The sequence below is a fragment of the Pithys albifrons genome, chromosome 4 (assembly GCF_047495875.1).
Source record: "Pithys albifrons albifrons isolate INPA30051 chromosome 4, PitAlb_v1, whole genome shotgun sequence".
NCBI lineage: Eukaryota > Metazoa > Chordata > Aves > Passeriformes > Thamnophilidae > Pithys > Pithys albifrons.
Window position 1 is genome coordinate 48,481,554 of NC_092461.1, and position 27,229 is coordinate 48,508,782.

Genomic DNA, 27,229 nt, shown 5'->3' on the forward strand with positions numbered 1-27,229 from the left:
AGTTTTAACAACTTCTGAATAAAAATAATATGGAAATAATTGAAAAAAAGTTTAGATAATATTTTTTGAATTTCCCAAGCCAGTCAGTATTTAATAGGAATTTGAACAATACATTTAATGATATGCTTTTACTTTTGGTCAGTACTGAATTGGTCAGGTAGTAGGACTAGATGATAATTGTAGGTGCCTGACAATTGAAATATTCTATTCTATTTCACCAGAATCACGTTTATAACCATAACAACATTCTAACTGAAACTCTTCCAGATGAATGAAACAATATGCTAACAAATACTTTCTTGCAAAGCAACCAAAATCTGTGGAGGGTTCTAAAACACCTTTGGCCTTCTACATGACAACTGAAGTTGGCACAGAGTTTTGTTTCAGTGTATTATTAACATACAGAGGTAATAATGCAAGATATAATACCTTCTGTGCTTCATATATTGCCCATTGATATTTCTGATACAGGCCTCTAAAGCTCTAAAAACTCTACTAAAGATGGTACAGTCAACCCATATAGAATGGACTAAGACAGGGGATAGGATGAGAAATAATACTAAGGTTAGTCAGCTTAAATACAGAAGGAAGTGCCAGATTTATGGCTCAAGAATTCTGTTTCTGTAGTGGAGGGGAAAAAAAAAAGATGGCAGACTGAGCTCCCAAGCTGGGGATCCTGTCCCTTACAATGCAGGAAGCTTTTTCAAGGTTTGAGGACTCCTCTGCAGAACAAGTAGTGAAGCATGCTTATAGTTCCTTCCCAGAAGCTCACAGAAGGCCTTCACAACCACTGAAAGTCATTTAGCATTGCCTGTAATTGTTCTGTGTACGAAGCTGATGTATAAGCAACCCCAAAGTCAGTCTCACAACTGTCTTAAGAATTTACTCTCTGATACTCATCCAGCCTGTGCCTGAGGGCCCTTAGCATGAGCTAATTTTTCATAGTCCTGCAGTCTCCAGGTCAATCTGTCACTTTATTCTCCTGCACGTAACAGTGGGGTTTAGACTTTTTGACCAATTTCATCCACATGGACAGAGGAGCACAAATACCAAATTCTATTAAGTTCCAATAGAAGTTTGAAAATGGCTACTGGATAGAAGAGAGAGATATAAATGAGAACTCTTAGTTAAAAAGAAAATTATCAAGCTAAAATTTATTTCTAATCCACATGTGCACAAGTCCACAGATGCCACAGCAAACTTGGTCTCTTCCCATGAGAGGATATCATAAACATGAGAAGAATGAAGGATTATTTCAGGAGAGAATGGAATAGAAGAAAAATGGCAGATTTATGTTAGATGTAATAGAAATGAGATTTTATTAGCACTGCTCTCGAGAAAGCACTACTTGTGGCATTTTTGTTTCTTTCCACCATAGTATGGATCTATTTTCATAACAATGTGTGTTTCATTTCTTAAACATAACTAAAAGGTTATTAGTTCAACCAATTCTCAAAGAGCTTCCAATAATTAAAACTGCAGAAACTGCAAAAAGTCCCACATGAAATGCACTACAGAAGTTAAGTTTGTGACAACTGCGCATTATTAATTCACTTATATTTAATAAAGGCAACTTCTCAGCTGAATTTGTAATGGGGTATTTAGAGCACTATGAAACCATAGAAATATATATCACTGATTTTGCCAGTTCTTCACTTACCCCATGTTGTATTCTAAAAATACTTACACTAGTGCTCAAACAGCTGTAATATAACAGCATTCCCTTTTAATACAGCTTAAGCAAAAGAGCTTTTTCCTAGTATAGTTAATACAGCTCACTACAGTTTCCTGCCATAGCTCTACCTAAAATAAAGGCAAGCAAAGCAAGTCTGGTGTTACAATACTGCTCCAATATCAATACTGAGATGTGTAGAATAGAGAAAGAAAGCCAACAAAAGACCTATTACTGAAAAGCAGACGGGAAAAGCCAAGGAACTTTTAAGCAATTTAGCATCTGCACAATAGGTAGCAAAAGCACACAAATAAAATACAAAATTAAATTTTGCACATATATAGAAGCAATAAGCATTTCTGGCATGCTGAAAAATTACCTGAATTATATGAATATAAGCCTTTATCTGGAAAACAAATATGGAAATGAAGTAGTGTCAGGGAAAAATACATGAATCAATACATGTAACAGGGATGATTAGAACCTTAAATTTCATTATAATTGCTGCCAGATGCTGAAGAATTGTTGGCCACATTCCTTCAAAATAATAAAACTCAAGCAGTTAAGAGAAATTAAACCACAAAAATGCCAATCACTTGTGGATCACCAGTTATACTCAGTAGCTACAGAGGACCAAGAGAGCTATTTCAGGAAGTTCCAATTCTGAAATACAACTGCACACTTTTACTCTAAGCATTGAACTTTTTAAGGGCAAAATGTATATTCAAGTTGGCATAGAATAGGAGGAGCTGCTATCTTTAAAGTTAATGCATGCTTCTGTTGGCACAACAGCATTAGCAGAACTTTCTCAAGTGGTTACGAATCCTACTTTAAATACTTGCACTATCTGATTTATTGTTTGTTTTCCCTAAGTCTGACTGTTTATGTAGTTTAGCTTTCCATATAGTCATACTAGTTTTTTCTAAACTGGACAACATGACAGTATTCAAATATCTGAATAAGCATGGAAACATGAATTGGTACTTTGCAATTGCAGCTTTTGTAAATATGACTTCCATCAGGTAATGAGATGGGAAGTCAGAAGAATATTAATAGTATGTTGTCATTAGCAAGACATTAAGAATATTTTTATTCCTTATAGTTGAACAGCTCACAGACAGCATCTTAAATAGAAAAGAGTGACAGCCCATGAGTAAATGATGCACCTCAGATGATAAGACATGACAATGTTAGAGCAAAAATGAAAATTTCAATTTCTTGCCAGCTGGTGCTGTTAAAGGATTCACTGGATGACTAAGTACCTTCTGGCTATTTTAATATGTGGATCATGTCACTAAATCCTCTACTACTTACATTTTCTAACTCTCTGTATTTGCTAATTTGGTTTTGTGATAAATGTAATAAATTTTATGTCCCAAATCCAAAATTCCATTGGGCAATATAATGTCAAAGAAAACAATAGGGGGTTTATTGTCAGCATCATTTACAACCATTTAGATGTGATCTTTATCTTGTAACTTCTCTAATATTTGTATTCCTTGTTACTAATCTCTTCTATTTATAAATTAATTGAGAATTGAATCTTATTTGGCTACAAAATCATGAAAAATGGAGTTTAGAAAATTTTCCTAGTTTATCCCAACAACATTAGAAACTCACTAAAGGTTCAAGTGTGCAACATTCAACCAAAAAACCCCAATTAACATAGTCTAGGAATTATTTAAATAGTAAAAAAATTATGGACTTTTGAATTTAACTCCTGGAAAGACTTGTAAAAGGGTAGTCCTTCTGGAAGAGCACAGTAATATAAAAATGCTAAAATTTTGATGGGATTGAGTACTAAGGAAGCCATGTTAGTTTCTACATGGTTATAGCAGAGAGAGAAAAAAGTCAGAATAGGATTAAAGCCATTTGAAAACTTCATCACAATCACCACATTTTTGTAGGATAGCTTGTCATGATTGAACAATAAAAAAATATACACATTATCTTTAGTCTAAAAAGGAAACTATTGTATGGACCTGTATCATGAAAAATATTTTTAAACATCCTCTAACTTGCTACTTATTGACTGCCTAGTAAGGTTACTTTACTCTATGCCCTGAGTTCTTTGTTGAAAGAACATTGCTTTTCTGTCATTATTACATGACAGAAAAGTAATTTAATAACATGATTCTATCAAGTAATCAGAGCAACAATGTAATGAATATTCAAATTCCCTTAAACAGCTTCAAAACAAGCTTTTAAGTATTTTTGTAGTTTAATTACGATTTAATAAATTAATACCACAAGTGAGGTTTTTTGTCAGAAAAAATATTGTTTAAGGCCTTTTTAGACACCCCTGTATCATGTTAAATACATTTTTAATTAAAGTATTTAATAAACCATAGATGTACAATAAATATAATAAATAAATCATAGGGGTACAATAGATAGAATACTATTATATATATATCCATATTCTGCTAAAAAAATATACTGCATGCAAACAAAGACAACATGCCCAAGGCCTGTGCTCCATAAAGAAAGAAAAAAACTAAGGAAGAAGCATGAAACAGAAAAATAAATGTTATTCTTGCTCTCTAGAGTAAAAGTCTTATAATAAATTAATCATTCATAGTCTGTGCCACCAACCATAAAATGCTCCATATTATAATTTGAAAAAGTCACTGATGCATGTTTCCATTAAATACAATTCACTTACCTACTAGTGAACAGCTTTACTATCATTTCCTCAAGTAATGTTCAGTGGCATTGATTGAAAATTATCATGACTGACCACACTCACAACAATCTAGAAGGAAATTGCTGAGATAGCAAGATCATGATTCTGTAGTAAAATGACACCCCACGGAGCTCCAAGAAGTCAATAGCTTTCATTGAAGAAGATTGGGCATCATTTCACAGGGTCTCAGATTTGACAGGATAACACTTTGGATACACTTTTAATTAATTATTTTTAAATTTTAATGATTTTGGTACTATTAAGTGTATACCTTGATGTTCTACAATATGGACTTGGCAATTTTACCACTGAAATAATGGAAGAGAGGGCTTGAATTAACACTTATAACATTCAACTCCTCTTTGATTCGGTGGTACAGCCACAGAACATGCAAAAAACAGACCCTCAGCACCCAGCAATGTCAAATCAACATAAAAATGTTTTCTCAAAATTAATAAGCAGTGATGTTGTTTATTTGTGAATTTAGTCTATCAGGTTTGGGGGTTTTGTAGTCAGACATAAAATTTTTATTATGCTTAAGTCTCAGCATTGCCCCAGAAACTACAATCTGACTAGGGGAAATGTACAAAGCTGAAAAGAAGATGACAAAATTTTGTATGCTGTTCAAAACACTTTGCTTATACATTATAGATTCCTTTTTATTCCCATCTGGAAAAAAAAACCCAAACCCCATCACAATAAAATTTGGAAAATAAATGTTGTATATGGCTTTTTGCACACTATATGCAGATTTTTTTTTGTTGAACATAATACACTTATGGTTTGTTCCCAGAGTTTAAATACTCTTTTCTGTAATTGCTCTCCTTCCAGATTTTTTTATGTGCTTGAAAATTCATGAAACTCAGTGAATAGAACCATTGATGAATTTCATTCTAAAAGTAATGAAAGTCAAATTCCCTTTAAAATAAAATTACTCCACAGCCTGTTTATTTACAAAATTTTAATTCACATTGACTTTTCTGGTGTTCAGTTCTTGAAAAAATACAATTTGATCCACCATTTTGGACTACTATATGTTGATTTCCAAGCACTATAATTTCTAAAATCTCACAGACTTTGTTTTCAGCTGAGTTGCTCTCACATGGATTTATTACTTTTCCCTTACTGAGGATGCTCAAAATATAAGAATTTCACTTTTCTTTTTCAAACCATATTGTGCACTCTTATGGCACTTAAAAGATTCCCTTCAGTTCTTGTACTTACCTGTGCTGCAACAAGAGATCTGCAAATGTCTGGGTTTACTGCCATATGTACATTTCTTCTCTTGTGTGCATTTAGCTGTTACCTACACTGTATACCCACTTGTTGTGATCTGCAGATCAATACTTCAGACAACTTTGGTTTATAGCTGCCAAATCTGACTTTGCAAACTAGTGGCAGTTACTTTTCAAACCTAAGTAACTGGGAAATGCTCAAAAGAGTTGGAGTAAAACAAAACCTGCTTCTAAGACAAGTTCAGAGTGGATACAAAATTAAACCAAATTGTTCTTCAAAACACACAGTAACCTTGTATTCTTCATCAGCTCAACAATACCAGCTCACACTCCACAAATGCTCAAATTACACAGACATAACTGTAAAAGATTGAATAAAAATGTCTCAAATACTGTCTGATGTATATTCTGAGCTGCCTGGAAAAGAAGCAATTTTTAATTTGTAAAACCATGGTATAAACTCTGATTTCTGTATCAGCTCTCAGTGATAGAAATACTAAAAATAACTTCCATCCTAACAACCATGAACAAAATTTTCAAACCACATTCAACTTTCCATGTAATCTGTAGTAGGATTCTTACCTAATCTGAGATGGAAAATAACCTACCAATGACAGGAATTCCTAAACAGTCTTAAAAATAATTGTTAATTTTCTATTTACAATCCTTTTTTCATAGTCAGTATAAAAAGAACTTCATTTTGCTTGTAATTCTAGATACTGTTGTCTGGAATTCTTAATGTATAGCTGATTTTATGGTAAATGTTAAAGAAAATCAACCAATTTTTAAAATTTGGTTCAAAAGTTCACAGTTCACATAAGAAAAAGCTTAAAATATGCTCACTGGATAAATTCTCATCACTTCTGAAAATCTGAAATATAATTAGCTGAAAAACCTAGTAAATCATAATCCTATATTCTACACTGGTTCCAGTTTCTAAGTAGAAGTCTCAAAAAACACAAAGCAAACTGTATGGTAATGCTCCTTCATCACTAGGAAGTTAATGGGATGTGGATCAGAGGACTGTGCAAGAGAAGGTGGACAGCTGACTATCAGTCTGTACCACAACACGCTGCCCACTCACAGATTTTGAGAGATAAATATATGTGAAAACTAAGCTATTGCCTCTGAAAGCTGGTTCCTAAAAAATGGCATATGGGGCTCTGTGAGAAGCTTGCACTTTGCTACTGGCAATCTGTAAATAGGACTTCACTCTTCAGGGCTGACAGTCTGCTCTTCTTCAGAAACACTGAGATTCAGTGATATTAAAAAGAGAATAGAAGTGGTAAGTGTAGGTGGTTTCTTTAAACTACTTTTAGAGAATAATATTTAAGTATTGTCTTCAAATAGATGTGTTTATCGCTACTTGGCAATCACGAAGATAAGAAAGCTTAGATTTGTCGAGTTGTATTTATGCAAACAACAAACAACCTTGTAATTCAAAATATCTCTGTTCTGATTTCTCACACTAACAATTTTTGAGGGCATTCAATAAAGTACTTCATATTGTACTCACTAATTCTATACATAGAAGCATCACAGAAATGAACAAAAGGTAGGAGGACTGAACTGCTCAGATTTTGTGGCACCAGAAACTGAAATCAGTCTACTGTATTAACAGCCCAGTATGTATTCTAAGAGGAGCTTTGAAAAACACAGACAAACTTGCTAGACATGCCTAGAATGCTTTTGGGTTTTTTTGCATTGTCATAATGTACCACTGTATAACATTTTCTATTTCATCATATACAAGAATGTTATTGAAAGATACAAAAACATCTAGAGACAAGAGGAACTAATATATTGTTTAACTTCTGAAACCTCAAAAAAAAGTAAGTTAAAAGCACAGACTTCTATAAGTTGTTAATATAGTATAAATATTTGAATTAGTGAAGGCACACAGTCCCAAGATGTGTTGTCTGCCCTTCACCGCTCCCCTGGTGATGACATTTAAATTGGAAAGAGCTTTTTGGAGGCCATCTGGTGCAATGTCTCTTTCGGGCTTGGCCAACTTACATTGCATTGCTTACAGCCTTGTCCACTTGAGTGCTGGATCTCTCCAACAGGATATTCCACCACCTCTTTGGACACCAAAAAAATACTTTCATTTCCATTTCAGAGGTGTGACAGCAACAGAAAAACCCGTCATTTTTAATTGCTAAATGGATTCTGCTGTCATCAGGTGCTATATTTCCAATTGTATCCCTTTTCAGTCCCCAAAAAGAAGTGATTTTAATTCTAAGAGATCTTGTTTTGTACATTTAAAACTATCTGTTTAAACTTAAAATTATTTATTACACACAAGGGCTCAAGACATGAATATATTCCCAGGACACTGGAGAAAATCCTTTGCAGGATGTCAACCTCAGTACAAAGGGAAATATCATAATTTAGTGAAGGAGTATGTGAATTCTCCAGCAATCATAGTGAACATCTGAAATTGTTTATTTGGTTGAAGTTTTCAGAACTTCAGGTTGTCAGACTAGTGCTTTTGGAACAGTTAGGGTAAATCATCTTCATTAAAAAGCAGGACTTCTATGCCAAATCTATAAGGTTCACCAAACCAGAAGTTTTGTTAGTTTGTCTACATTTCCACATAGGCAGGGAAGATTCTTCAGTTGAGCCCATTATTAGAATTAGCATTTATTAGCATTCGTATATATTAGTATTATTGTTAAAAAAACACGGACTGACTTTCAAATTTTGAGTCAATATCATAGAACAGATCTTTAGTCAAGCATTACTAAAATATGTTCAGAAACAAATCAGTCACTGTTTTATTCATTCTTGATAGCTGCTATGTACTGCACACACAGAAATTATGATATACAAATGGGGTTTGTTTGCAGGACTGAATATTTCCTGGAAACTAAATTTCCACTAACTTCCCATGCTAACAGACATATCCACCTGGTCTGTAAAAACAGCTTTCCATGGAATATTTAACTTCATAAAATGTCTTAAAAGATGGAATAAACCATAAGAAAAACAATTTAAAAACTTTACTTAAACAACAATCAACTGTAATAGAACTCCTTACCTTTTAACTATCACTTCTTTCCTCCTTTTGTGGACAAGTATAATCTTATCACTTCAAGCCTATGCAGTGTAAATCCCTGATAATGTTTCTGTCTCAGAATATTATTATATGGAGCATTTTAATTCTTCTCACCGTCCAGTGCACAGAAGCAAAACAGATCAACCACTTGAAATACTCATATATAAGGGGTTATCCAATAAAGACTCCACATAGAACACATAAAATATCCAAGCTTGTTTGTGTGACCACACACATCTGTTGCTGTGAGTTTGTGTGAAACATATGCACACACACGCTCACATACAATGACTCAAAGAAATTGTATGTGTAAGAAATAATTTAAAAATTTGTTTTGATTTGTTGAGGTTCTTTTGTGGTTCTTTGATTTTTAGGGGGGTTGGTGATTGGTGATGGTGGGGATTTCATTGTGGTTTGCTGTTTGGGGGGTTTATGTTTTTTTGGTTAGTTGGTAAATTTAGTGTGTTGAGGTTTTTTATATAACTGCCAACTGGTATTTTATAAAGTCAATTCAGTGAAGAATAGTCTTAAATCACTGACAGTACTTAACAGTTAAACTAGAGAAATAATAACATATTAAAGAAATTTTCACCCTTTACTGTCTTACTCTTACGTATCTACTTTTATTAGTATATTGTAAATACTCTGTTTTCAAAATATATTGATATCCTCAAACTACTGTGGATAAAGTGTAACAAAATCTACAAAATAGAATTTTCAGAGAAATTTCATTTGTGAATGTAAAAACAGAAAGTAGTATCAAAACAAGGCAACAGGCCATGGTATTAATTTAACTATATATGATGTTCTATACAGATTACTTTAAGAAGTATGAGGTAAAGAGAGAGGTCCTGCACATTCATTTTAGGTTAAGCAATGAAATAATGAACATAACGGAAAAGATAAGATTTCCTGATAAAAAGAGCACATTGCAAAAGACCAAGATATTTTACTCAAGCTGAGGATCTGAACTGGGCTGTCTCATATGAAAAAACTGGAGTATTGCACAGTGATCGTTATTACCATTTGCACCAAGACTCTCATCAGTAATCACAAATAACCTAATTCATAACAGCTACAAATTAACATAAAATTCTGTCAGCCCTCCATCTGCAAGAATTTAATATACTTTCTTGCACATTAATTCAAATGAACCATACACAGTGTGTAAAACTAACAACCTACTTTGCAACCTCCGTGTGGGGCTCTCGCCATGGAGTTGTCTGCGTGGCAAATATGGTGAGGGATGGGGAAGTGGCAATGAGGAGACATCATGCGTTTGAAGTTTGTACCAGTGAGGCTCATCATCTAGCAATGCTGTCTCTAACTCAATAAGAATCTAAAAAAGAAAGAGTGGTTAAAAGTAGGAAAGCATTACATGACAGAATACTTTAAAATAGGCATAGTCATAAATGTTATTCTATTATTCTCTTATTGCTAGGCATTTTGAAGTTATATCAAGTCTTGCATTTAATATGAAAGAAGCTCCTGTGCTTTTTACAACACTAAATACACCAAAAATCTTTCACAAAAACTTTATTACCTTATGACAGCCCTTACAGCATTCAGATTTCTTGTTACAAGTTAGTGAGCAACATTTCAAAATTTTGGTAAAATAGAAATATGGCTAATACAGTACAGATTTTAATGAACTAGAAACTGAGAAATCATGTTCATGCTGTTACTAGAACTGAACGAACACAGAAATAATCTCATATCAATGTCATATGATAAGTGCAAGATCACTATTTTTTTACTACTAAGTGAAAGGAGGAAAAGTATAACAAAGTCAGTTTTGCTTTGCATGGCAATTTTTTAAAAAATACTGTATCTATACATGAGTATGCAAGCAACTGTGTTTCTATAGTAACTACCAATACTTGTGTACCTCTCCTAAAAATTCACTTTCTTCCTCTCGAACTCGTGCTTGGTCCCAAAGAGTGATTTCTAACATTCGTTCTCTAAACTCTCTCCGATGAACTGGAGAATAAATAAATGTCTGATTCCACTTAGGTTCCAGTGTTTTCTTTACTGTTTTTGTTCTTCTTTTATTTTTATCACTGAAAAAAACAGTTAAATATTAAATATGTTCAAAACAGCATTATACTGTAATAAGTATATAATGGAAAATAGGAAACCTTATATCAGCAGTTCAGTTTGTAGGACCATGGGTACTATAGTCTCCTTCAGGAATTTGCCTTTATTGTAAAGTTCAGAGAATATATTAAGGATAATTCTTAATTTCATATTAGAAAATAAGGTTAGGTGATTTCAAGTTTGTCTGCCAATTCCAGTTTTAAGAATTTCTCTGAAAATCAGAAAGGCCTTAATACATTTGTTGGGGTTTGGTGGGTTTTTTTCAAACAGCATTCTTATAAAGCAAAATGTACTTCTGCAAAGGGGATTTCCACAAGGCACAATCTGACAGTAGAACACGTATGCTGACAACAATGGGCACAGCAAAAATCTGCATTTCAGAAAAATGAGCCAGCTGGTTCACTCGAGCTCCCAGTTCTGCAGCACTGACCCCAAATGCAGAGTAGGAAGGAGCAGCTGGCACACATGAAGGAATGGGCAGGGAGCTTGCGGCACTGCGTGGCCTTTTCTGCAGGGTTTCCTGACTGAAGGCTCCAGCTCCACAGCTGGCAAACCAGAAGCCCTGTAAATGAGTTAGATGTTCTTTTCCAGCAGTGCTGGAAGGAACAGTGTCTGCAAAACAGCTCCCAAAATTCTTTGGTCATTGCAAGGAACCACCCAGGTTGTGGTGGACCTCCACTACAAGGTGAGGTCTTCATGCAAGACAACCATGGCAGTCCTGGCTCTGGCTCCAGGGTGTTGTTAAAGCAGTGTCTTGCAGAATGTTTCTCCTCGAAATAATTAATATTTTCTGATGGAAACATTTTTTTGCTGGAAAACACCCACGCTCCTTCTACTGAGAATACTGACAAGAGTTCTCATAACAATGCCTAATTTTAAACCTGCTGATTGCTGCATAATGCAGCTGCCATACTAATTTATGAGGAATTTTTAGTAGGCAATGCAGGTACAGTTAGTTTGTTAATACTTGCAACTTTAATATAGTTATTGTATTTTTGAACTCTTACTTAGAAGATAGATCAAAAATATTAACAGAGAAATAATATTTTTAGACACAGTTAAAAATTAATGATATTATTTCTATCATACTAAAGCATTGTTTACCCCTCAGAACTGAAATTGCACAAGCTTTTTCAAAGAAATGTTTTTTATTAAAGAGAGTTCAGCATCTTCATCTAATTAAAAGCCTGACTTACTTAAGTGTATTTTACCTCTAGTGCATTTCCTTCTACTACACAAGAAAATATTCTTGCTTACTTAGCTTTTAAATCTAGGGACAGGAAAATGAATTTGCATGTCAGAAAAAGAACACAGTTCTATAAGACAAATTTCTGATCATTCTAGAAAACACATGTAACAATTAATGAAAAAGTTCTGAATAGCTCCCATAAATGGGAAACCCCATAATAGCATAATAAAATTTAAAGTTTGTGTATTTTTTAGTTGTTACAACTTACATTGTGAAACATTCTGAACACAGATGCTTTTGGTACCTTTATTTAAAAAGCAGGTAAGATAATTTAAGCAGATCTGTTTCTCAGTTTAGCACAGCAACTACAAACACACTACAGCAATTTGAATAGGCTGGGAATCTAAAACAACAGTTCAAATCCTGGTGAGCTCAAGAAAATCTATCCAAAACTTTTTGTCATCAAATTAGGCAGTCACAGAAAATTTGCATATCTACATATGGTATACAAAGAAAGTGGAAAAGCAGTGTCTTCCAATATACTGAATAGTTTTAGTTCCTGCTGGAGTCAAATGCTACAGAAGATAGTTAGCATCTTCCAAGTTTAGCTATTAGGAAAAGCAAAGGAAGTAAAAGTAAAAGTTACATCCTATTCTAAGATTCAGAAACGGTTGATCTATCTTTGTTATATTGAATCACATTAAATCTTTGAATTATTTGGCTGGTACACTATAAAGTAAAGCTAAACATATTCCCTTACTGACACAGTCTGAGGAAATATCAACTAAAATTCAACTGGAAAACACATTCTCCCTTTTGCTGTTCTTCCCACCACCTGAGCTGAAATGGCAGAAGATCATGGTCTAGGAAGTGAAGCAACTATTCAGGAAGTAGGGTCCTAATACAGTTTAACTTTCCCTAAATGCATATATAATGCCAATCCAAATTAATATGAATCCTGTGCTTGAGGGGAAGTTTTCAAGGTTCATCTGGGAAATCTCAGCTCAGTTCCCTTTATCCTTAACTCGATTATACTGTGATAAGGAACCTGTGAGTTTCAAATGCCAAACCTGTTCCTGCTTTGTTGGGCAAACCAAACTCCTGGACCCATCAGTCCAGAAATCTAAGAACATAACTTTGCATTTTCTTTGCACTGAACAGGAATAACTGACATAGGACATAAGGGTATTTTAAACCACTAACAACATTCTCTGCAAATAACAGATCCCCATTCAAAGATATTAGTTTACCTTTCCTTTTCTATTCAGTATTTGATAATATAGGCAGCACTTGCAAGATTGTCCTTAGTGTTCAAAGACACATTGCTGTTACATAGCATGTTCAACACAGAAACTCCAAACTGTTTTTTTCCATGTAAGTGTACCAATAAACTCAGCTGTACATACCACCTGAGTGTCAGACTAATTCTTACTGAAAGGTTGCTTGTCTTTGTGTTCACCCACCTTCTGTCTGGAAGAAAGTAAATTTTAACATAAGGATTCCTTGGCCTCCCATCTTCCCTTGAAGGAAGATCCTTTGCTCCCAGTATTGTCACTATCAACTGATGACCAACCTTGTCATACCACAGCTTTATCTGTAAGGAGAAAATATTAATTAGTGAAGTCATTTCTACAATTAAGTAGTATATTAATCCTTATAAATGAAGTTGCTCATAAGCTTTTATTTCTATTGGTTACTTAGATATAAAATATTACGTTCCTATTTGTATTCATAACAAAGAATAAAAATAAATTAATATAATAATAGTTTCAGTATGTACTTGGAGTTACTCTTTCTTTAAACCCCTGTACAATAAGTACATTATTTCACAGCAATGGTTTTTCACATGGTGCTCTGGATTGGATTATTCTCTCTTGTATTGTATTACTTGCACTACTAATGTATTGTATTCATAAATATACATTTCTGAGTTTATGCACAATGAATGAATGAGTTTTTCATACCCTGTTGTGCTAAAAAGACTATGGAATAAGACCATAAGTATTTTATATCACTAAACATTCTTCAAGATGTATAGACTTATGTTGACATCATATAAGCCCTCCAGAAACTGTAAGAGAGGGAGGCTCAGTAGTCCAGCTCCTCATAGTCCAACAGAGGAACAAGGTAAAAACTAATTTTATTCATCTGTATAAATTAATAAAATTATTAACCAGTCTTAGGCTTGATCTGCTATCCTTTTTCACTACAGTCATTAGAAGTTGCTATTTAGCTGTTTTAGTTTGAATTCCATGGCTGCAAACACATCTGTCAAGGGAAGGATATAGCTATTTTCAAGCAGTCACTGCAGAAGGGGGAAATGGTGCAGTTAGAACAAAAGAAAGCCTTCCAAAGAGCCAGGGAGCCATTAGTGGGGCCAGCACTGTAGTGTCACTAACTGCAGCTTGCAGAGGAGGCTCTCTTCATGGAGACTTTGTCTAGGACACAGGACAAACGAGGACATTTAAAGAAAACACTGACCCTGCCTGAACTTAAGGGAATCAAAGAGGATAATGCCAAACTGCACACCTAACCAGGCAATCCACCTCTAGGGAATGAATGCCCTGGCTAAGGCAGACATAACCGGGGGCAGGTGCACTTTATGTAAAAAAATCTCACATAATTTCAGAGACAGGGTTTCCATGTGCCATCATAGCTCCTCATCTTCAGCATTTCAGTCTCTTAAAGAAAGGTCTTGATGTAATTTTCAAGACTTCTAACCCAGAAAAAAGGGGCTGATTTAGCTCTCTGCCATTCCTAATACTTCACTAAGTGAGATTACACTAAGACACGCCAACTCAATCACTGGTAGCAGTGTACTTCTTCCTTTCTCACTGCTTCAGAACTTGCAATTCCTGTAGTCACCAACTAAAAGTATCTCAATGGATATTAAAAAGGGGGGGAACAACTGTCTTCTAGTATCATGTCATAGGCCTCACTGCAGACTTTAAAGATTTCTGGTACCAACACTTAAAGGGCTCTGTGGCTACTAGAGCAAAAATCTGTGTAAGAAATTATCGTAATATGTCAAATTTAAGAGAGTTTTAGATGTTCTTCCTACATTCCTTTAAAGCAAAGGTCTTTGACAGTATTTTTTCTAAATTGAGAATTATCTGGACTTCTAGGTATCTCCACCCAGCTACAGTTCAAAAGTAGAAAGCTTTGTACCAACAGTATGAATTTAAATCAAAGCTTTAAAGTCCTCTGAAGTGCAAGTCAATGTAAATGTTCTCTGTCAATAAATGTATCCACCCGCAGGCTTTCTTGGAAGTCCTCTGGCAAAAGACAGACTTGGCTAGTCCCACATCCCAAGGGGAATAGCAATGAAGACAATCTTCATTTGCTTTTTTGGGAAGAAATTATACTTGCTTGAGGAGAATGCAATATATTTGTGATGCAGACACTATCACAAACTGTGACTGAGGGATGTGAAATAATCTAGACATGGGTGCCAAAAATACAACCAGAATTATGTGATCTTACTTAAGCTAAATATTTCTTTGTTATATTTGTTTCTGACTGAATATTTGCATGAAAACTTCAGTCAAAATATTTAGAGAACTACTCCAAGCAGAAACTGAAATCATTTGACACCGTTTTTTTGAGATGCTTTCACGAATATATTTTAGAATAGAAGCTCAAAATTTGAATAGACTTATACCTTCCACTTTTCTCTTGATGTTCTGAAGAAAAAAAATGGGAAAACTTGTACATAATGAAGATATTTTCCCTGTATTTCCCTTTAATTTGGCTTGTTAGAGTAAAGGTCAGGAGTCACAATTATGACCAGAAGGCTCTCTCCTGTGTTCACACTGCTAGCTCGCCAATACACAGCACATGCACTTGTAACCCAAGCAGTCACTTGAGTAGTATGCAAGGAGAAGAAAGGCTGAAACTGTGAGAGAATAAACAAACAAAGAACCTCAAGAAGGGAGGGATGGGATTGCATTAGGGTTAGAAAAGGGAAGGGACAAATCTAAAACTGCTTTACAATTACTGAGAAGGTAAAATTTGCAGGGTATTTCTTGGTGAAGCACAGGAAGAGTGGAGCCACCAGAGAACAGAGGGGCAAAAATGTACTGGAAGAGTTAAATGGCATGAGATGGCAAAAGAACCAGCCATGCTGCAACTAGCAAAAAATATGTTGAAAGAGAGACTGGGATGAAAAACAATCTGACAAGAAGTCAAAGCAGGAAATTGGAAAGGAAAATGAGAAGCAAGGAGTTGGATTAGCATACTGAACATGGTAGGTGAGTTTGGGAATATGACTGATCTAATTCTGACTCTCCTGTGCATAAACATTATGACAATATTTGGATTGTATGGTATTTATCTTCTTTTCTATTCACAGGGAGAGAAAGGACAGCCATTTATGACAGTCATGCAGCCATGAACTGGATTCCAGCCCTACCACTTTCCCAGAGCCCTTGTGTATCTAAGGGTGCATCTCTTAAAATATTTTGAAAGGTATTTACGAATTGCAAGTTCCTTGATGTCTAGAAGCCTGGTATGAAATCCTGGGCCCTGATTTGTGTATTAAGCAAAGCATTGGCATTTAAGTTTGAGGTGCTCGTTATGCCTGGACAGAATCTGGTTGTGTCAGACTCTGGTCATAGTTTCTCAATTCCTAATCTACAAATACAGGACAATCCTACCATACCTTACAGCATAATATAAAAATTTCATACAGTGAAATAAACATGTGTGTAACAGAAAAGTTGATGAGGAATTTTTCTTTTTTTTCTTTTATAGCTTTGTTATGTAGATAAAAAGAATCCTGATACCCAAAAGTGAAGAACATTCAATTATTCAATCCATAGGGTAAAAGTGCCACAAGAATGTACAGGTGTGATGGTCAGCAGTGAAAGACTTAAGAAGTTGACCAACAGCACAGCATCCACTATCCTCAATTCAGCGGTTTTTTATACATATACTTTTAAAAGCTTAGAATATCAAAGAAACTGCAACTAAGCAATCCTGATCTAAATGAAGGAAAGGGAAAGCTAAACTTACAACACATAAAATGCATCACAGAAAAAATTATGCTTGTTGATGCTAATCTGGAGGCTAACACCTCTAAAAAATTCTTCTTTAATAGAACTTTGTCTATCTAGATTTTTTAGGATGTAGGCACCTAAAATTCACTTAGAAAGAGTTTAAACCTGAACACTTTCTGAAGAGCTTTCCAATTAGCATTGAAGTCCCGGAAACTTATTTGCCACACACAGACTCTCATACTTTCCTCCCCCAAGCTTCTTCACTAGCCAAACATGCACCTGATGCATTACTAAGCTTCTACTGTAACCTGCCCTCAGGCAAACAGGCATCTAAATTTAACAAATGCTGAAATTACTAGGCTGCCTGTTATTGAGAGTGGTGCATCTGCTGCACTCCTTGAGACAGGCTTCCAAGTAAGAATAACTGCCACATGGAATGCAGGAAACAACTCTCCTGCAGTCTGACGGTTGGGGGCAACAGAGATGAGGGTCTGGTCCTGGCTTTATAGGCTTCTTTCTGGTTCTTAACTAATAGTTGTCTAATACAAGACCAATACTCATTCTGGGTAGCAGGTCTGGAACGTGGTATGTTAAAATTAAGCTTGCTCTGATAAACCACGCACTTTTATTCCCAGCCAAAATGTATCTCAACTTCAGATGAGACTTCGCACTCCAGAGAAGAAAGGGATGTGGAATAGCTTGATGATAAAGGCACTCTTCTGAGAGACAGGTTCAATCTCTTCAGTCTAAACAGTATCTATACAGCAGATGTCCTGTTTCTGAAATGAGCTTCCTACACATACAACAGTATATAAAATTGACTGCTGGAATTGCATTCTGAGAACCAAAGATGCAGGTATCTAGTATACATGGTACTCCTTTTTCACAGAATCACAGAATTGGTAAGGTTGGTCTTCTGTAGCCTCAGAAGAAAATGCCTCCCTCCAGAGAATCAACTCACCCTCTGGAGAGCCTAAGCTTCAAATAGTATTAATGGGGTTGGTTGTCTTTTATTTGGGTTGATCACTCACTGGAAGTATTGAGGTACTTAGTTCCTTCCTTCCACTGTACAAGTCAAAGCTCCTCCTCAAGGCACCTCAGACTCATCTGAAGATAGTATGTTACATAAATTATGGATATAACTTCAGTTTACTAAATTCTTTTTCTTTTAGATCTCATATTCACTAAAACTTTTAGAGCACTGATTGAGGTCAGAGTTCTAGAAAGTAAATAATCATGTATTAGAACCTGTACTGTAATACATATGCATAAGGGAATCAGACAAGAAAATCTAGATAATGTTATTGTTGCCATTTCCTATATTCCTATCTCATGAATGCTTGACTGATTGCTAAACTATGCAATTCTAATGTGGTGTTGTGTATAAGACATACAGGCACAACATGTTAAGTGATAACTTTAGATTTAGCAACAGAGAATAGATAATGTTTTAAATTCTATATTAGGGGTTTTTTCTATTATTTGTTATACAAGGGTTGCTTTGTAAATCTCATGAAAAGGAGGGAAAACTTGTGCCACTGGGAGAGACTGTCTGCCCTGCAGCTTGACTTGTGGCACGACACTCTAACATCACTGGGTTTGAGAGACAGCTGGCCAGATGCTTTTGTTCTCTTGCTTATTATAATTTTTCATGTAACCTACATAGTTGTTTATTAGTATAAAATACTGAAACTGAGACACTATGTTTCTTTCTGTTTATTTTTTAAAAAGCTTACACTAATCATTTTGTTGAACTTAAGCTTATGTAGTTGTGGAAACTGCAGGGGGTAAAATCTTCAGCACAGCTGAGATATGCACTGGATGTTGTTAAACATACCTCTACAAATCCTGACTTCTGAGGGTTGCTAAATCACACAATTATTGCTATCTGCTTTAGCTTCTGTCTGATATGCTGTAAAAAGTACAAGAAAAGGCTGTCAGAGGGAAAAACTTGTAGGATGTTCTGTATTAAAGCAAAAAGGACATCTGAAATTTTTGAAGTTAGAAAAAAACCCAGTGGTTTCATGGCAACACTAGCTCAAAAAGAGGCTCCACCAAGTAAACAAGAGATACTGCTTAGAAAACACAAGTGTAAGAACAGATTGTTCCCTGCAAAGATGTCATAAAACATCACTTTGCAAGGTAGAAAATTGCTGGTATGCTAAACCGAATCTAAAAGTTCAGGAAATAAATTCACACAATTAGTAAGAGCTCAGAAGGATATGTGATAGGGGGAAAAAAGGAATTGAGTGTTTTTCTTCTCAATAAAATGGTGATGATTCTGTGAAATCATCTAGAGATATAAGATCTAAAAAATGAATGGAATGACATAGAGAACCGTGTGAAAGAGCTTTTGCCAGAAAGGATCAGTACCACACTAACAAGAAGATGCAAACAAGAGTAAAGATGTGCATTTCCTTTTGAGAGTTATGAAACAAATAGGTATAAACAGAATGTCTGGAGATCCTCATTCTTGTGAGGATTTCGACAGACACAGCTATACCACAGCCCACAGTGAAATGGATGCTTCCTGACCACTGCAAACAGCAGCTTAGAGCTCTGAGTTAGCGAATTCGTCGTGCCAAAAAGTAACCACAGTTCTGCACTGCTCCTGGACTGCTTCTAATACCCTTGTTTAAAGACAGCTGGAGAATTCCTGTTCTTCTCTGCAGCCTGAATGGTCAATATATCTTACATTAATTGTTTTAAAACTGTCTACCATCCCTACTAGTAGTGGGCAGATGAATGACTTTTTGTTTCAGTCTAGTTGTAAAGATATTGCCAAGGTCATAAGTTTGAGTTTTTCAGGATCTCTTGTCACAAATCTCATGTCTAGCTTTGGCTCTTATTGAGCTCTGCAAAAGTAAAACTGTTAGAGAGTCCAGAAGGACTCCACAGGCATTGTGTAGAAACAAAACTGGGGCTAAAGACAGCTCTTGTCTGCAATATCAAAAATAATCCAACCAGAGGTGAGATAGTAATCCTCATATACTTTCAGATCTTGAAAAATATTCTCTATCAAAGATTATATTTCTTTTGTTTTCCCAAATGACTACTATAATCATTTGAAAAAGTTTGTGTTTGTTTTTTTTTTCATTAGAGGATATTGGTCTAAGTAGAATAGACAATTTTAACATTTATTTATTTTATATATTATGATTAAAATAACTACATGTTATTTCTACATTAAAGAATTTCATAACACATGCAGGTTTCAGGCAGATGTTTCCTTTTTAAATTAAACAATCAACTTTCATATAATTTCTTAATTTATTTAGCACTTACTTAAAACAAAGTAAATATTAACAGACTACTTATGCCATATAAAATATTTACCTCTATGAACTACTCTGATTTCATTGCCATGAGCAGAATATAACTTCCTTTATCATGCTAAGGGATATTTTAAATTTTTCATGCAAAGCAAGTTTATGACAATAGCATATAACAATATAACCTTAAGCAATACTATTAAAACATTACTTTTTTGATCTCTTTTTATTTTCCTTGGATTTATATTTAAGTAGTTGTAAGGACTACTTTGGGGAGATAACATATTGGCTGAAAATTGTACTTTACCAAAAATGAATAATATTTGGTAAGTTATTTAGATTCTGGTTTAGAATCCCTTTATAAATATAAATCTATGGTCTCTTTTCCATTTCAATATGAAAATTGATCATGTCATTCTGCTCACTTAGAGCATCTTTTACATCTTTCCTTGTGCAATTGATCAAACCAGAGAAACATTTATACAGCTCCCACACAAAAGATTAACATCTCCATAAAGATATTTTGTAAGAAAAGCAGACAATATTCTATTTGCAAAAAAACATGCAGCAAAGCAAGATAAGCATTGTACCATATTAGTCAAACCTACTTTTGCATTAATCTCTGGTACCTTAAAAGCTTCCTAATGAAAAAAGGCAAATAACTTGTACCTACATAAAATATCAAAGCTCAATAAATTCAGTAACACGATGGGAGAATTCGGTTTTTTTTCAAGTAGGGTTCTGGTTATTTTGATGTACTTTAAAATGCAAGAACCAAGTGTCACACAAGAAATTTCTTTCTTTCAACAAGGTACAAATTTTTTGCCCGTCTTCTACTCAAGGCGCTACTATTATGTGGAAAATGCAAAAAAGTATGTTAAGTAATGAATGATTTAAAGAGACATTCATCTTTATATAATCACCTCAAGTGCAAAATTATTCCTTAAACAATACACAGATTTTTTTATGTGGGATGAATAGCCGTCATCACTATTGAAACCTGTATGAGTTTAATATCAGGCAGACAGCAAACAAAAACTAGTTGTCTCTTTAAATTTTAATATAATATTTAAACCTCCATGCAGAATTTTACAAGCTGCTCACAAGATGACATGAAAGTTGTTAATATGGCTTAAAGAAACACACTCAAAGTATGGGAAAACGGACTATAATGTAACGTTTTCCTACTATGCATTTTCCATAACAAACAAAAGAAAAACCCACAACTTTAGTCTCTGTCAGGCAGACGAAGTCTTTACCTGAACCCTAGGAACAAAAGGCGTTGTTCTTCTACTAAGGCTTTGGCTCTGGTAAGCAAAATTAAAGAAAAAGCAATAAAACAAAACCAAAAAGGACAACACGCTGGAAACTAAAAGACCAAAAGTAAAAACAAAGACACAAACTATTACTTTAAACACAGCCTTACACCAACAACATGTTTATCTAACACAAAGTATTTCAATGCAATGAATAAATTAAATTTGCAAATCTGTTACCAAATCATATCAAAACCCTGTGCTGGAAATTCTTGCCTTAGGGAAGTCAGCAGGAACTTTATCACTGATTCCCCAGAAGTAAGGATTTCTCTTAGCAGGCCTATAGATAACACAATAGATTTAGAAATAACATGTAACAAAAGGAACAGGTCAGCAAAGTGTGATTTAAAAGTTGGATTAGAAACATAAGTTAAGCTTGATCACATCTTTCGGGAAGATTGTAGATGCGTATTCAGAGAGAAACAAGCCCAGTTCATGCACTGACAGCTTTGATTGCTTTGTAAAGTAAAGTGAGTAAAGTAAAAGGTTTTCTCTTCTCTACAACATTAAATGGCATCCCTATAAAAAGCCCTCCTAAATTATTTTAGAACTATTAAATGAAAGTTGGTGCCCTCTGGTATTAGCATTACCTGGGGAAGGTACAATGTATGTATTTCAATTCTCCATCAATCATGACAGAAATGACATATGATATACATGGAAAACCCTTGCATGAAATGGCATCTAGAGCATTTAGCAAACTGCATACATAGACACACTTTTAACTCTTATTTTTGTGATGTCACTCTTCAGACCGCATACACCATTGTGGCTTCCAGTGGCTACATCAAGGCTACATCAGTACAGGCAACACTCCAAAATACTAATTCCAAGAAACTATTCTCCATCCTCAGTTTAGGGCAACAGCTAACAGAGTGGCACAGTATTGGTGTGAGGTGTGGACAGGAACAAGAGCACATGTTGATACCTCAAAGGGTCAGTGAGTGGGAGAGCATGAGCATGGGCAGACATCTGATGGACTGGAATCTCCTTTACCTCCCTGATCAGTTGTCCTGAGATTATTGATCTAACTCAAAATGATCGAAACAAGCTACTACTCAGTATTCACTTCCATAAGAAATGTACCCAAGGCATGGAGAGAGGCAGTGTGATGATGCTTCTGCCACCCTCCTTGCTTATTCGGCATGCACAGATGCTGGAGAAATCTGTTCTATAAAATGTGTGAAGTAGTCTGTTCTTACACCGAAACAAGATATCTAAGAGAATCTGATAGTCTGAATCACAGGTTTTGTGTGACATGCTCCCTGTGCTCTGCAAGGGGCAGCAGCTGCACCCTGGCCCCACTCTGCATGGGCAGGACTGCAGAGCCCAGGGGATGGTGCCACAGTGTGACCTACTCACAGACAGCAAAAGCAGATCTTCAGCTTCTTTCTATTCCAGAATAATGCAGTCCTAAGAGGGACATGTCATAGGACCTACCTCCCACCATGCACCAAGGGTCCTCATTTGTCATATTCTGCCTTGGAAATGGAGGACAATAACCATATTGTGTGCACTACCTAGGATTTTCCATGTTTTGATGTTACAGCAACAGCAATTTAATTGTATAGAGGTAGAAAGGGGAAGAAAGAAAAGGGGAAAAGGGTAAAGGGGGAAGAGAAGCGTGTCTCATACTTGATCTCATCCCCTCAATGTGCTGACATATATGCCCTTCCCAAGGTACAATAAATATTGCTACAAATACTATAACTATAATTAAAACACCTATTTTTATTGCTTTATAAACTAATTAGTATGGAAAAACTATTAAGTGGTTTTATGGTTCAGGTGTACAAGGAAATAGATTAATTTTATAAATAACATCCATTTTCTGTTAGAATTTCCACCAGTACAAAAATTAAATATTGTGATTTTATACTTGGTTCTATTTACATGGCCTTCTAGTTGTGTTATTATTCCTTAAACCTAATTATTGCAAAAGCATTCCAAGTTATACTTTTCATGTAGTAATGAAAAAGTAGGCAAAATGCAGTAATGAAGGTAAAAGCACCAACACACAAAGAACATTTCTGACTTTTTCAAAATAAAATTAAATGAAAAAAAATCAGTGAAAAAACACAGACACAGGAACTAGGCAAAGCAAATAATAATAAAACTATAATTGCCATAACAATCAGTACTCCCCTGAAAGAACAATATGGATTAAAAGTGCCATAAAAATGCAGAGAACACAGATAAATTTTATATACTCGAATAAGTTATAACACATAATGGTGTACTGCAGTTGCATATAAATTGTTCAATTAAATACATATTTGAGCAGAATAATTACTAGTGTAAAGAAAATTTCCTATTTATGTGAGACAGTTTACTTTGTGTTCAATTCCATTAGTCAGTGTCACTGTAACCCCAACAGAAGAAAACAGGTCCACAGACCAATGCCAATACAGAGGAAAAGATGGGAGACTGAGCAAAGATATCCCTGAATTAGTACTAGAGAGGCATCTAAACTGGCTAAAACCATTAGTGACCATGAAGAAATACATTCCAAAATAGTTATAATATATAAAAATCCTTTAAGGACATATAGCACCATATGAATAAGAAAACATATAGCAAAATCTTCAAATACTTCAGACCCCTATCCAAACTGTAGTATCTCCAATTCAACCCACAACTCTTCTATTTCATAGTCTGTTAACCACAGCTGCCCTACCAACAGTCCTTCAGAACTTCATGCTATTGTCCAAAAGAACAGAAAATGCAGGAAACACTTCCAAAATCTTGCTTATCATCTGCTTTCCCAGTTCAATCACTCCTGTCTGAATTCAGCCACCATCACCAAGAATGTCACTGACTGCCACCTCCACATAGAACAGCATCCTGTCCCCATTTACTGTCAGGGTTCCATGGTTATTCTCCTGCCTAGGCACTTACCAGAAAGAGCATATTCACAATTGCATTTGGAATTTAGTATTTCCTTTCATTGCCATCTTACTCAGTTATTTGGAATGAATATGTGATCCATTAATTTTTCTGTTAGAAAATAACTGATTAAAACAGGGAAAATGAAAATACTGAAATATACCCATTTTGTAGCTGTCTGCTAATCTTAGATGTCTAAATTGCAACTCTAAAGAGTTACAGAGCATTTCTAACTTCAGTGTCAGTCAGCTGAATCTGTGCATGCTCAGGTATTAGCTGCTCTCTGAGGGAAACACAGATAATGCATAATAGGGAGTATTGTATGTAATTGCAAACAGTGAATAAGGAAGTACCAAAGACGACAAATGGAGGAAAGATGTTTTAATATCTCTTAATATTATTTGGTTTCCTTAGATGGAATTAAACTTGTTAGTAAAGACATTTTTTATTCAAACAAACAAAAAATAAATAAAAATAGGAGTTATGTCTTCTTTAACTAAACGCTGTATTTTTATGCCATTCTGAGAAATAAAACCATGGAATTTCTGTTATTCTCAGTAAATTAGAATATACCTACAAATTTCCTGGTACTCAGACTGCAGTATCCTATCAAACCACTAAACCAACAGTTTTACTGATTTTACTAGCAAATCCTAATCTTAAACTCATGAAGATTTTGATCTGAAACTGAGAAAGTGATAAAGTCAGTTCTGTGTGGTTCCTATTTGGACCATCATTCCACAGTGTCATGTATTGGTCATCTGAGCAGCTAACTCTGGATCTTGAATTTCATGGTGGGACCTAGGCACAAAACTTTTTAACAGCTTAATCTTGTATGAAGTTTAGACAAAAGAAATTTCTTTCCTTCCTGTCTCCACCATCAACAATTTTTGCTGTCTTCTAAAGCTAAATGAGATTCTAGGAACTTTGGTCTATTTATTTTCATAGTTTGTGTTCATATTTTGTTGTCATTGTATTTTGTGCAAAGCATTCTGCACTCCACAGTCAATATTTCTAGTTTTCCATTTATCCAAGAGATTGAGTCTTTCAAAGTAGTTAAGTACAATGGTTTCAGAAAATTAAAAATTATGTTTTGTAAATGGTTGTTCTGATGAGCAAACAAATAATGTCTCATGCACTGCAAAATGGAGTCAACATGGCCACTGAAGAGACAGAAAAATATTTCTTCCTCTCTCCTGTCAATGCCATAAACCATTTCTGTGAAACCTATAAACAGTCTGCTTAGATTATATGCATATTTTTGTAGCACACTCATCTTAACATGTGCAACTGGGAAGTAACATGAATGTGACATTTACAAACTTGCTTAGCACCAGTTTTGCACTGCTTTCATTCCATTTGCCTTTCCATTTCCATGTATGCTACACCACAACTGAGCACTTTTGAAAAATCACACTTAAGAATTGTAAATGACATGAAAGGTGTACAAAAGCCAACTTCTTCAGTTTAGAACAAAAAATTACCCTTTAAAAACAAACATCCATATAATGAGCTTTGTTCTCAATGAGAGTAAAGAACAAAAGTGCATAACAATGGTACAAAGAATACAACATTAGTAAAATACCAAAGGGATATCTGGGGAAGACATGTATGAAAGTTAGTGCTAAGAAATGAGCAATATGAATGTCCAAGGCAATAAAATCTGCCGAATCTACATGTGACAGTTGAAAAAAGTGTCTACACTCAACAGCACAAACATAACTGGAGGCCTTAGACCTTTCTGAAAATTTGATTCTACCAGTCCAGCTTACCAGATGACTATATACATGTGTATACCTAAATCAACTCATATAAAATTTCCAAAAGCTAATAAAATGGAATGCACTTATGACACTATGGCCCTGCCTACACTGAGATATACAACATTAAACAAAAAATTTAGCTAGTTTAACAAGAAATTTCTGTTAGAGGTAGCTTGCACTACAGTTAGAGTTGTATATGTTGCAAAAAACACATCATTAATATCAATGAAATGTTTACATACTGAAAGTTGTCCAGACAAGAACTGTGGAACATCCCTTAACATGCCAGGACTCATAGGAGAAGTCACTGAAATAGAAGGTCGGTCCATTTTTTGAGATTCAAATGAACTTGAACCTGTAATTATAAACAAAAATATTGTACAAATAATAGCAGTTTTGTATTTTTCACAACATTCTTCAAATAAAAATTATAGAAGTATAACCAACCATGCAGCAAAGTTGTGATAAATATATTTTTTATCTATTTAAAATAACCAAATAATGATAATCTTTTGATGCTCAGATGCAATGAAAAGCTTTTATTTGTAGAATGAAAAATAATTTATTCAGATATTTCTGACTGCAATTATGTCACTAAGTTGAAGGCCCAAAATTCCTAATTAGTAAACACTACTGTGGTCAAAGGAATTAATTCTTCTAACTTACTATCTTGTAGAATCAGACAAATTTTAAAATTAGATTTTTACTTAAATATCAAGTTGTATGTAATGTATCATGTGCATTTTGCTTCAAATCTACGAGTTCTGCATATGGTCAGAGGGCACGTTTTGACATACAAAACATAGACCAAAACTAAGCTACCTTTATAAATATAAAAGACAATCCACATCTCACAAAACATAAAATGAATTTTAAAAGTTGGCTGCTGAGTAAAAAGTCATTGGATGAGTTTTTCAAATTACTATAATTAAGATTATGCTGCTTTATTTACTCATGGCTTTTATTATAATAGAGTTCTAAAACAATGATAAAAAAACTTCAGGCAGAAATCCAGCTTATCAGATCTCAGCCATAGAACAAGTTATTTTTCCCCACAT

At 34.7% G+C, this 27,229-nt stretch overlaps 1 protein-coding gene across 35 annotated transcripts in view; it reads right to left on the reverse strand.

Annotated features, from left to right (window-relative positions):
- RIMS2 (regulating synaptic membrane exocytosis 2) overlaps positions 1–27,229 on the reverse strand; it is a 448,599-nt gene that overhangs the window by 178,208 nt on the left and 243,162 nt on the right. For 21 of the 35 annotated variants that reach the window (XM_071554038.1, XM_071554007.1, XM_071554005.1 and 18 more), the window contains 5 exons: positions 26,414–26,526; positions 13,401–13,531; positions 10,540–10,711; positions 9,837–9,990; positions 2,052–2,078 (listed from right to left, as the gene is read on the reverse strand). In XM_071554038.1, coding sequence (XP_071410139.1) covers positions 2,052–2,078; positions 9,837–9,990; positions 10,540–10,711; positions 13,401–13,531; positions 26,414–26,526 — 597 coding nt within the window. The remainder of the gene's footprint in view (positions 1–2,051; positions 2,079–9,836; positions 9,991–10,539; positions 10,712–13,400; positions 13,532–26,413; positions 26,527–27,229) is intronic. The other 14 variants (XM_071554016.1, XM_071554031.1, XM_071554026.1 and 11 more) reach the window with 1 other exon arrangement.